Genomic DNA, 12,202 nt, shown 5'->3' with positions numbered 1-12,202 from the left:
TTTGGGAGCCTTTAACCACAAATGTGGGGTCTTTTCTAGCTATAAGCAGTATGTAGCCCACCAAGCCAGGAGTGGTGGTGGTGTAATTATTTTTTTATAACAACGTCTGCCAAATGCATAAATATAAAGGTAAATGTATAAGCTGCTGCTTAGGGCCCCTGTGTCACCAGGGGGCCCCACAAAGCAAGGTTATTATTTTTTTTTTTTGTGTGTGTAGATTTTTGTTGTTATTTATAGCCATTTATTGTTAATTTGTATATATATATTCATAATTTATTGTTATTTTTTGTTGCATAAGTGTAATTAATATCATCCAGTTTTAAGTTGTCATACTAACATTTTTTGAAAACTGTATCTGAATAGGAATTTGCTAAGGCAAGGACTTTGGGGGAAAATGGAGCACCCAGACGAAACCCACACAATCATGGGGAGAATGTTCAAACTCCACACAGAAAGGCCCTGGATGAGCCTGGACTCAAACTAGGGACCTTCTTGCTGTGAGGTGACAGTGCTACCCACTGAGCCACCATGATCAAATTATAACATTAACAAACTTCTGTAATTTTGTTTCACACAAATTATGTTTTTTATTCACCAAAGTGGCATTCAACTGATCACAATGTATAGTCAGGACATTAATGATGTGAAAAATTACTATTACAATTTGAAAAATTATAATAAAGTACTTTAAAAAGTTCCCATCAAAAAATCCTCCATGTGCAGCAATGACAGGTTTGCAGATCTTTCTAGCAGTCAGTTGGTCCAGATACTCAGGTGACATTTCACCCCACACTTCCCGTAGCACTTCAGATGTGACTGTCTTGTCGGGCACTTCTCACAGCACCTCACAGTCTAGCTGATCCCACAAAAGCTCAATGGGGTTAAGATCCACAACACTCTTTTCCAATTATCTTTTGTCCAATTTCTGTGTTTCTTTGCCCACTCTAACCTTTTCTTTTTGTTTTTCTGTTTCAAAAGTGGCTTTTTCTTTGCAATTTTTCACATAAGACCTGCACCCCTGAGTCTTCTCTTTACTGTTGTACATGAAACTGGTGTTGAATGGCACATAATTATGCCTCACGCTGCAACCCTCCAATGTTCAAACCAAATCTACGCCACTGGTTGGGGTATTGCTAAAGGACACAATGTTTAACCTGTTTAACCAGCTAAACTGTAGGATAGTTGCTGCCAAATACCATAAACTACAGTTATGTTTACCACTACAACTTCACTAATGAAATATATTTATTTATTTATTATTTTTTGATAAGTTGTCACATTTTGTTTACTTACTTAGCCTATTTACTGTTGGCTAACTCTGGTATTTTAGCAGACATTCGGGTTGCTACAGGAAATAATATAAAATGTCATTACAGTAAAATACTTAAACAAGACTGTAAATTTAAGTTTAATTTAAGTTTAGAGTATGCTTTTTGTCTATTTATATTTCGTGGTATTTGCGGTTGCTGCCATCTTACAGTTGAAGATGTAAAAATAAGATATGAACAATCTGATTTGATTTATGCTAAGTGGAGATTAAACTTTCAACTTTAACTCTCCTATTATCTTAAGAAACTGAACATTCCTTTTTTATCCTTCAGGTCATTTTTGACCCGCATTGAAAACCAGTCTACACCGGCACCAAAAAACCCCTTTAACAAAAATCGGATTTATTGTGGCTCCAAAGTGTATAACGGTAGGGGGACATTCTATATTCTGAAAGTAACATTATTTTTTAAATAATAATAATAATAAATTAAAAAGTTTAAAAACTTGGCAAACATTGACTAAGGATGTCTCAATTCATATTTATTTCAATGATTGATGGAATTTTATAATATCTTCTTAACTATATAACAACAATTTCTGATTGTAGAAAAGTAACATTTTAGAGTAATATTGTAATTCATGCCTATTTCACAAACAAATATTGTCTCTTCCAGCACTCAAAATGGGCACACATTGCACATTCATTGCAACAAATCCATTCCTTCTTCTAGAGAATAGTATGGGACTAGGAGCGAAATTTGAGAAAATTTGGAATATTTTTATGAATAAGTTTGATTCCTAGATTTGGAAAGTCTGAAGGTCACAACTGGTTCTTCCCATACGGGCCAAAACTGACCCGTTAAGGCAATGGACGGAACTATTTGTTTTAAAATAGTAATTTCTCTTAATTATATATATATATATATATATATATATATATATATATATATATATATATATATATATAGAATTTTTATAAAAAACGTTTTATTCATTTAGTTTGTTTTGATGGTCTTGTCAAAGTCACAACATTTGGTTCCGGTACCAAAAACTATGCTGTAGCTGTCCCGGGTCAAAAATGACCCAAAGACAATAGGAGGGTTCAGCATGTTCTTTAAATACTTTTACAAGTGAGTGTGTTTGTTATGGCCCAAATGAGGATGAGAAGTCAGAAAGAGGGTGGGGGAGGGCACAGGTGTTTTGTTTCAGCTTTTTCTTTTTTTTTACCTTCACGTAACATTTAAGGAAGTTGCCTAGTTATTTAAGCATACCATAGAAAAGCTCTCCTTTCATTCTTTTCACTCACACACACACAAACAAACAAACCTCTTTTCAAATGGCTGCAAACCTCAGTTTAAATTAGGTTTTCATTTGTAAACACTTGACGGGTGATCTGACATTTCTTTTGGTCTCAGTTTTAAATGAACTCCAACAACATGGATCACAGAAAGACAGTGGATGTGCCTCAGGTAAGGGCCCATTTTAAGCAAACTATGTTTAAGTCTGTTTAGCAACAACAATAATGTATTATAAGAGAACTGTTCACATTAAATGTTTATTTAAAAATATTAAAGGTATCAAAACTTACAGGATATTTATGTATGTGACATTTATGTAAGTAAAGAAACTAAATTTCAGTTAGTCATTCATAAAATGTAAATAAATGCCACTTAGCATATATCATATCATGGAACACACTGATTGACATAGAAAAGTTGACATAGTTGGCATAGAAAATCACAGTAAAAGGGCATTGTCACTCTCCATGAAGTATATAAAAACTTTCAATTTTCCAAGAAGGGCAACACGTTTAAAATGTGTTTACAAATTATTCTCATATGAACTTGAAAATGACAGGTGATGACTGAATGTGTGTATGTGTGTGAAATATTCATCAAAACTTCCTCATTTCAACAGTCTATTCAAATGAGTTTATTATTGTCATACAATGTTGTCTAATATGCTATTGTTCTCTGAACACGCATAATCTTTTCTTTTACTTCTGTTGTTTTTGCAGCTCAGCAATGAAATGCAACTGAACCTCATGAACATGGTGAAATCAGGGAAGATGAGTGTTGATGAAGCTTTAATTCAGGCTAAAAGTGGGAAACTGAAGGAGCTGCAAAAGAATTTTGTCCTTGAGGTGCAGTATGGGAAATGAAAAAGCCCCTCAATATTAAATAAACAACCACAACGGACCACAAAGTGGGATCCTGAGTCCACATTGAAAATCTGAGATTCAAAATCGAATTTAAACCTGGATTATAAAATGTGAAAACAAAGAAAAATTATAACGTAAAATAAACATGAAATATTTCAAATTCGGCAGTACTTCCATGTCACTAATCAAAAAAGCATGTTTGTCTCATTGACCATGTAAACTCTGTATAAAAGGACAGATTTTCTTGCTTCCTCTGAAACACAAAGTTCATCCCCCACAGTTTTTCACTGGGCAAATGTGTTGTATTATTACCAATTTTTATATACTGCATATGTAAAAATGTTTTGTCAGATATTGTGTTAGGTTCAACTAATTGCTTTTTTAAATGAAAAATCATTAAATATGTTTGAATCAACCTGATTACATTAAGTTTTACAAACAAAATTATATTTTTAAGGTTAGATCAGGTGGAAATATACATCCCTAATGTAAACATTCCCTGTTTACAGTGTAGGCTCTATGAAATCTAAAGCTTTCTGGTAAATTAAATAAGTAAATTCCATGTGCTCCCTTTTAATTTGAATTAGTATTGGGTATTAAAGCAGCATAATGTTGATTCTGGACTTAATTGATATAAAAATATATAGCTTATATAGTAATGGTCGTCTTGTGCTTACGACAGGAACACTGACGTTAAATGACCTTTGTTGTTGAGTGAAAGACAGATCTTGTCTTCGGACAGTTTGATGCCAGCACGTCCATTTGGGAATTTATATTCGACACTGACACCTTATTCATTGCTGTGCAAAAATGGGTGTGTAGCTAATACAAAGTAAACTCAGACCAAACTGGTACGTTGCTATCAACAGTGCCACCAACATTGCCAAGTCCAACGTTGTTGTACTCTTTGCCATCACCGGTGCCTTTGCCACCTACATTGGCAGGTTCTGTTGCAAACCAGTGGAGATGCCCTTAGCAGTGATCTCATCAGTGGCAATGAGCTCATCAGCTTCTCCACCTTTGGTGTACTCGTTGCTATCAATAGTGCCACCAACATTACCAAGTCCAACGTTGTTGTACTCTTTGCCATCACCGGTGCCTTTGCCACTGGTGCCTTTGCCACCTTCATTGGCAGGTTCTGTTGCAAACCAGTGGAGATGCCCTTAGCAGTGATCTCATCAGTGGGAATGAGCTCATCACCTTCTCCACCTTTGGTGTACTCGTTGCTATCACCAGTGCCACCAACATTGCCAAGTCCAACGTTGTTGTACTCTTTGCCATCACCAGTGCCTTTGCCACCAACATTGGCAGGTTCTGTTGCAAACCAGTCTGTATTACCTGCTCCTTTGCCCCCTCCATTGCCCAAGAAAAGGTCATCAAAGCTGTATTCACAGAGGACTAGAGCTTTTCATTGGGACCTTGTGACTCAGGATAAGGTATCTTGTGTTGTGTTTTATATAATCTGTGGGGAAAGGTTGAGTTTTTTGGCTTGTTTGAGCCAATTTTTGTAGTAATTCGGAGATTATGATTATGAATTCTATACGTTATTTATCATTTTTTTCTTTTCTTGATATGCATGAAGCATAAAATAATCATACTTTTTTAATCTAACTTTTATTTTGATATGTCATGGCCAAATGGGAATGGAGAGCAGGTATGGTGGTTCCGTATCTTAAAATCCCATTCCCATCCCATTCATTTATTTTTGACCAACTGTGAGCTCCAGTGTTGTTCATCGATGGTATTTGCCTTTGTTGAAGCCATAAGTCTGCATTATTTCAACTTCATTGTTGAAAAATCCTGTTTTATATCGGAATTTCTGGTGAACACCTATATTAAACACGCTCCATTAATCCGAGAACAGTGGCCAACAAAGCCTGCCAAACAAGACCACCAAGTTAGTTAAATCCATGACAAACTGTGAATGACACAATCAAGTCAGTCTCTCTACACCCTCAAACTTCATATACATTTATATATATATTGGATTTTTTTTGCTGTTACTTTACTTATAATCATCAACCTAAAATCATTAGTATAATATATTTCCATTGTTTTTCCATTTGATTACGTAATCTGTTATTTTATCATAAAAATAATCAGTGGAACTTGTTCTTAAGGAAATGTTTTGTTGACTAACCAGTCTTCATGGGATAGTCCCTTTTAAAATTAGAAGACAGGTCACCATGGCAATTCTAATCAACCCAAGAAGAATCCTGCAAGTTGTACTTTTGTAATGAGGAAGTATTGTTAGTTGTTCCTTGAGCTTTTTGTTGAAATGTGTTTTTAATGTCTCTATCATAGGGACAACATTCACAATACAACTTCAGTGTCCGTAAGTTCAACCGCTACATATGGCAGAAACGGGTGCTACAGGTGTGTATCTACAACACTGTGGCAATATATGAAAACAATTTCTACAAATTGGTAGAAAGAAAACATAATACATGGCCAAAAGTATTTGGACACCTACTTAGTTTAATGTACTCACCCTCATACCAAATCAGTATGACTTACTTATTTCAGTGCACAAGATGAGATTTAAAGCAGACTGTATGTGTTACAATTCACTTTCATTGCATGGCAAAAAAATATGCTATGAAAGAAATGCATCACGAATGCATTTGAATGCACATTTGTCATCTTGCAGATTGATTTCAGCACAAATCTATTGTGCAGCATCGAGAAAGGCATTGTAAAAAGGCAACTCCTCTTCTCTGATGTGAAAAACTGCCATGATACTGCAGGCACCAGATTCACAATTTCATTCAGAGGTCGACCTGATTATGAGCTGGAAGCAGCATCTTTAGAAGACAAACAGAAGGTGAGAATATTATGTGCAACAGATGGACTGTGTTTCTATTGATCCGTGCCAGATCATTAAATTCATATCTATTGTTCTTTCTTTGGTGGAAAACCAAAGAAAATGTTCTCTTCCATTAAAGGTATATTCTGGGTTCAATACATGTTAAGCTCAATTCACAGCATTTGTGGCATATCATTGATTACCACAACATTTATTTTGACATGCCTATCCTTCAATAAAAGCAAAATTCTGGGTTATATTGAGGCCCTTACAATAGATGTAAATGGGGCCAATCCGTAAACGTAAAATACTCACTGTTTCAAAAGTATAGACACAAGACGTAAACAATATGCATGTTAACATGATTTTAGAGTGATGAAATCATTTACTAACCTTTTCTGTGTAAAGTTATATATAACAACTTCGTTGCCATGGCGATGTAATGTCATCAAACCCCAAAACCTTAAAACGACTGTAAAAATTACGATTTAATGAACTTTATAGCTCAAATAATATACTAAGTTTAACAGAGGAATTAAAGTAAGTGCTTTTATAAAATTATACACTTCACCTTTCTGCCTTTAAATTTTCCCAAATTTAGCCCCATTTACTTCCATTGTAAGTGCCTCACTGTAACTTTAGAAAAGGAGGGATGAGTCTAAATCAATCTTTCGTGGTAATCAACATTATGGCAAAATTGCTGTCGATTGAATTTAACTTGTGTAGAACCCAGAATATTCCTTTAAGTGAAAGGGAGCAGAGCCTGTCAAGCTACCAGAAGGACCAAAAAAAAAAAAGGCACCATAAATGGACCATACAAGTAGTCAATATGACATTTGTGCTATATTCCATGTTTTCTGAAGTCATATAAAACTTTTATGTAGAGAAAAGTTGCTTGAAAACTTGAAAACCGTTGTTACCATTCACTTTGTATGCAAAAGAGCAGCTTGGACATACTATAAATATCTCATTTTGTGCATTAATGTTAAAAGGTGTGAATGTGAGTAAATGGTGACATAATTTTCATATTTGGGTAAACTATCCCTTTACATAAATCATCTTTAAACAAAACCCATCTTTGTGAGTATCTAATGGCTATCACACTCAGATCATGCAGCTTGTAAACCAGATAATCTACAGAAACATATACATCCCAGCTGTGGACAGATCTATGGAAATGGAAACCCCACATTTAGCTCTAGAGAGCATCAAAGAGGGCCGCCTTCTACTCCAAAGAGGAGGACTGGCATCATTTAAATGGAAAAAGTATGAAATCTTTATTAAACATTCCATGTTTTGTCTGTTTCTTGCAACCCAACTCTCAGAAGTCATTATTATACTGGTTATTTTCTCACAAACATCATATCACTACAATGTGATCAACTTTAGCTCTATCTAAAGCAAGCATCAAGGTTATTATTGTTAACAAAATCTATAATGAAATGGAAATTAGCAGTGAAACAATATTTTCATTAATTAGTGCGTTTGCATGCACACCAATACGCTGATGACTACCAAAATCAGATTATTCAAAAAATCTGACATTGTGAGTAAACTGCGTTTACATGAGATTTGAATCATCTGAATATTCTCTGTTGTTGACGTCAAAATGTAAACAGTCATGCGCACAACACTTACACACTTTGGACAAGCCGGTTAGAACACCGCTAAATGCAACATACAACCTGATACTGGGGTGATGAGCAAAACTCTACCGATCGGTTTATTTATAAGTCCTTTATGTCCTTATAAAGAAAACCATTCAATGCATTAACATGACATATGTGTTGTTGGCTTATTACTTTAATAATAATAAGTGTAAGACCACGCATGTCTAGACTAATCTGGTGTTATAAATGTGCACTGTAATATTAATAAAAAATGAAATAGAATTACAGTGACAATTACTTTAGTTGTCAATGCTGAATGACGTAATTAATGATTTAAAGAATCACCCAGTATTCAAAGTTGCGGGGGCATTTTTAGATGGTTATTATGGTGTTATGGGTGGTTGCTAGGGAGTCTATATGATATTCTGGTCCAAATGACTCCTGCCATTGGTTCCTCCTGCAATGTAAATCTAAGCCATTCTTTCACTGAAAATGGTAAATCTGATCGCTTAGAAAAGTAAAGAATGAATGAATGGAATTGTACACTTATATAAACGCTTTACATAGAATAGCACACCTCTCCTTAATAAGCCATATGATTTGAGGTATCATTCATGTCTGTAGCACAAACATGCCTTAGCAAACACCATGTCAATTATTCGTGATTACTAACAGTTATGCCATGTTCTGCATTCTTAGATATGAAGCTCATCTTCAATCCGGTCAGCTGACCCTGTGGCCTGTTGTTCAGCAGCCTGTTGCAGCTGATTCAGATGTGTGCAGGTCCTCCAGCTCGTCTGTCTGGCAACTGTCAGACATGTACACCAATGTGCCTGATAACAGTTGTGCTGGAGGGGATGGGACAGCTGTTATCATCCATCTCTCAGACGGTCATGTCAGGGTGGAGACCTCATGCACCGGTGAAACTTTCACGCTGCTCAATGACAAGAATGAGTTCCTGTGAGTCAAGTGGCAAGTGATTGACATTAATGGCAACAGGAAATGGCTTTGCAACTCATTTAACATCCATAACGTGATGTTTTCCAAGCAAAATACAAATACAAAACAGGAATAAATGTAGTGCAGGACATTTATCAACAAGGCTTTGAATGGACTGTTAAATGTCAGAAAATATTTAATATAGTTAATATAATTTTATATTAACATAATAGCCTATAATATAAAATTAATACTATAATATTTATAAATTATATTATAAATTATAAATATAATTCTAATTTCATATGTAATATATTGGATATTAATTAAGTTAATTATAAAATATTATATATAAAATATGGCATAATATAATATAATTTGTAATATAACTGAATATCAGTTTAATAGTATTTTCTCTGTCCACGTTTTGGGTTACGGCAACAGAAATGATTTGCAAGACTTTTTGTTGAAAGACTATTATTATGATTATTATTATTTTTTAAAACACATACGGATGAATCATGCTTAGTAAGATCTGGGACATTTAAAAAAAGGATAGATCACCCAAAAATTTCAATTGTCTCACTGTTTACTCATCCTCTTGCCATCCCAGAGGGGTATGACTTTCTAATTCGGTAGAACATAAAAAATAAATTTTTTTTTGAAGAACATCTCTGCTCTGTAGGTCCATACAATGCAAGTGAATGGTGGTCAGAACTTTGAATATTCAAAAATCACATAAAGGCTGAATAAAAGTAATCCCCCCCAGAAACTATGCCTCTGTCCATAAGACTACAGTGGTTAAATCCATATATTCTGAATGACAGGTGTGAGTGAGAAACAGATCAACATTAAGTCCCTTGTGAAAATGTGAAAGTGGAGATAGAAAATGACTTAAATGTTGAGCTGTTTCTCACCCACAACTATCATATTGCTTCTGAAGATAGGAATTTAACCATTGTAGTTTTATAGATTATTTTATGATGATTTATGTGATTTTTGTAGATTAAAAATTCTGGTCACCATTCACTTGCATTGTATAGACCAACAGAGCTGAAATATTCTCCTAAAAATCTCTGTTTGTGTTCTGCTGAAGAAAGTTAGTCATACACATATGGGATGGCATGCAGTTGAGTAAATAATGAGAGAATTTACATTTTTGGACAAAATATCCCTTTGTGAAAGTAAATTGGTAGCTATGTTTTCTTTAAATGTAAATATGTAATTGCAAATGGTCTTCCGCCATTAAATCGTCAATAAAAATATATATATTTTTTTTACATAGAATGGTGAAAATTTAGAAAATAGTGGCATTATTTTTCCACAAACTATTGTTTTGGTATATTTCTTATTGCTCTTGCCCACCAGGGACGGATTACCGACTGGGCCAATGGGGCCAGTGCCCAGAGGCCCTTGACTAACAGGGGGCCCTTGACTGCCTGAGGGTGCCCTGGGTTTTAAGGCTGCGCAATCTAGTTTGGTGATCCCCCCACTTTGGGCATGAACAACGAACCCCAACCCACTCAAAAACTTTTGAGTGTAGTGGGGCCCTTGGAGATAATTGGCAGATCCTTTGCAAGTCATAATCCGTCCCTGTTGCCAGCTATTAAAGTATGAATCAATATTTGACCGAAAGTTATCTCAGCGATAATCTTCTTCCCTTTACCAGGTTCAGAATACCAAAGAATGACCACATGTCCCCAGAGGCCATAAGAAATGAGCGAGATACCTGGGTGAAGGCAATTAAAGATCTGTGTAATGACTGGAAACGAATGTCACGACAGGAAAATTTCTATGAAGACCCTCAAAAACAAAGGGACATCGATGACATTACAGAAACCATTAAAGAGTTAGAATGTGAGACTCACAATAACCAAGTGACTATCAAACCTCCACCAATACCACCTTCACTGAGGCCACGCTTATCAAAAGCTCCCCAAGCTGGCTCCCCTTCTGATACACCAACAGCACCAGAGCCGGGACTTGATTCTTTGGAAGCAACAGAACCAGAACTGAAGCCAGTCCCAACAGCACAAAGCGGATCTGTACACAAACCAGTGGAGATGCCCTTAGCAGTGATCTCATCAGTGGCAATAAGCTCATCACCTTCTCCACCTTTGGTGTACTCGTTGCTATCACCAGTGCCACCAACATTGCCAAGTCCAACGTTGTTGTACTCTTTGCCATCACCAGTGCCTTTGCCACCAACATTGTCAGGTTCTGTTGCAAACCAGTCTGTATTACCTGCTCCTTTGCCCCCTCCATTGCCCAAGAAAAGGTCATCAAAGCTGTATTCACAGAGGACTAAAGCTTTTCATTGGGACCTGGTGACTCAGGATAAGGTATCTTGTGTTGTGTTTTATATAATCTGTGGGGAAAGGTTGAAATGTGGCAGGTTTTTGAGTTTTTAGCTTGTTGGAGCAATTTTTGTAGTAATTCTGAGATTATGATTATTAATTATATACAAGTTATTTATAATATTTTGCTTTTCTTGACATGCATGAAGCACAAAAGAATCTTACTTTTTTTCGGACTTTTATTTTGGTATCTAATGGCCAAATGGGAATGGAGAGCAGGTATGGTGGTTCCGGATGTTAAAATCCCATTGCCATCCCATTCATTGATTTTTGACCAACCGTGAGCTCCAATGTTGTTCATCGATGGTATTTGCCTTTGTTGAAGCCATAAGTCTGCATTATTTATGGTGAAAGGCGTTAAGTACCTTTGTCTTTTGTCCAATTTTCAAATACTTGTTTGAATTGAATCAAAGTTTATAATGTTGCATTTCATCTCGGAGCTGGGTGGTTTGCTTCATAGCTTGGAACTCTTTTATGAAGGATTTTATGAAAAGCTGAACCATTAAATCAACAAATTCATTAGTCTCGACCGAATGAGTTGATTTATGAAATTAAAAGATCCATTCAAAAATTAGTTCACAACGTGAAGTGAAAAAGACTGGCGAAAAAAACCCCCGATGATAAGACGAACAGCCTTTGCTACATAAAATATGGATTGACGTGCATCATGCTATAACAAACCAGGTCCACAGTGTGGAATATGTTCTGATGTTCTTGCAAATAGCATTTATAAACTTGTGAAACTAGTAAGACAAAACCAAACACCAAGAAGCCAGTTGACTTTTTCAGGCAGCCACACTGTTTGGCTGGTCACTAACAATGACCAGCCAAACAGTGTGAAGCTGTTTTCTATAGATCAAAAACAAATATGATCATGTTTATTGAAAATGGATGATGATTTACAACAAGCTGTGTCTATATTTAGCCAGAGTTTGATACTGTATGTGCTCTCAGAAGCAGCTCAACTGTCAAAATGATTGTATGTGCAGCTTATGAAAGACTCTTTACTACAGGTAAAGACATTTTCAAACTAGAATCCATTCAGCAAATTTCCTTTGGC

The 12,202-nt window shown here is 35.6% G+C and overlaps 1 protein-coding gene across 1 annotated transcript in view; it reads left to right on the top strand.

Moving 5' to 3' along the window:
• The first annotated feature begins 2,549 nt into the window (after positions 1-2,549).
• The window catches only part of LOC127618383 (uncharacterized), a 58,301-nt gene continuing 48,648 nt past the window's right edge, over positions 2,550-12,202 (top strand). Inside the window, exons 1-7 of the mRNA XM_052090783.1 lie at positions 2,550-2,738; positions 3,287-3,412; positions 5,735-5,806; positions 6,081-6,254; positions 7,345-7,502; positions 8,546-8,806; positions 10,455-11,127. Coding sequence (XP_051946743.1) covers positions 2,691-2,738; positions 3,287-3,412; positions 5,735-5,806; positions 6,081-6,254; positions 7,345-7,502; positions 8,546-8,806; positions 10,455-11,127 — 1,512 coding nt within the window. The 5' untranslated portion in view covers positions 2,550-2,690. The remainder of the gene's footprint in view (positions 2,739-3,286; positions 3,413-5,734; positions 5,807-6,080; positions 6,255-7,344; positions 7,503-8,545; positions 8,807-10,454; positions 11,128-12,202) is intronic.

This window comes from Xyrauchen texanus, chromosome 25 (assembly GCF_025860055.1).
Source record: "Xyrauchen texanus isolate HMW12.3.18 chromosome 25, RBS_HiC_50CHRs, whole genome shotgun sequence".
In the NCBI taxonomy this organism is placed as follows: Eukaryota; Metazoa; Chordata; class Actinopteri; order Cypriniformes; family Catostomidae; genus Xyrauchen; species Xyrauchen texanus.
The sequence above is the reverse complement of the archived record's forward strand: the minus strand, read 5'-3'. Positions and strand labels throughout refer to the sequence as shown.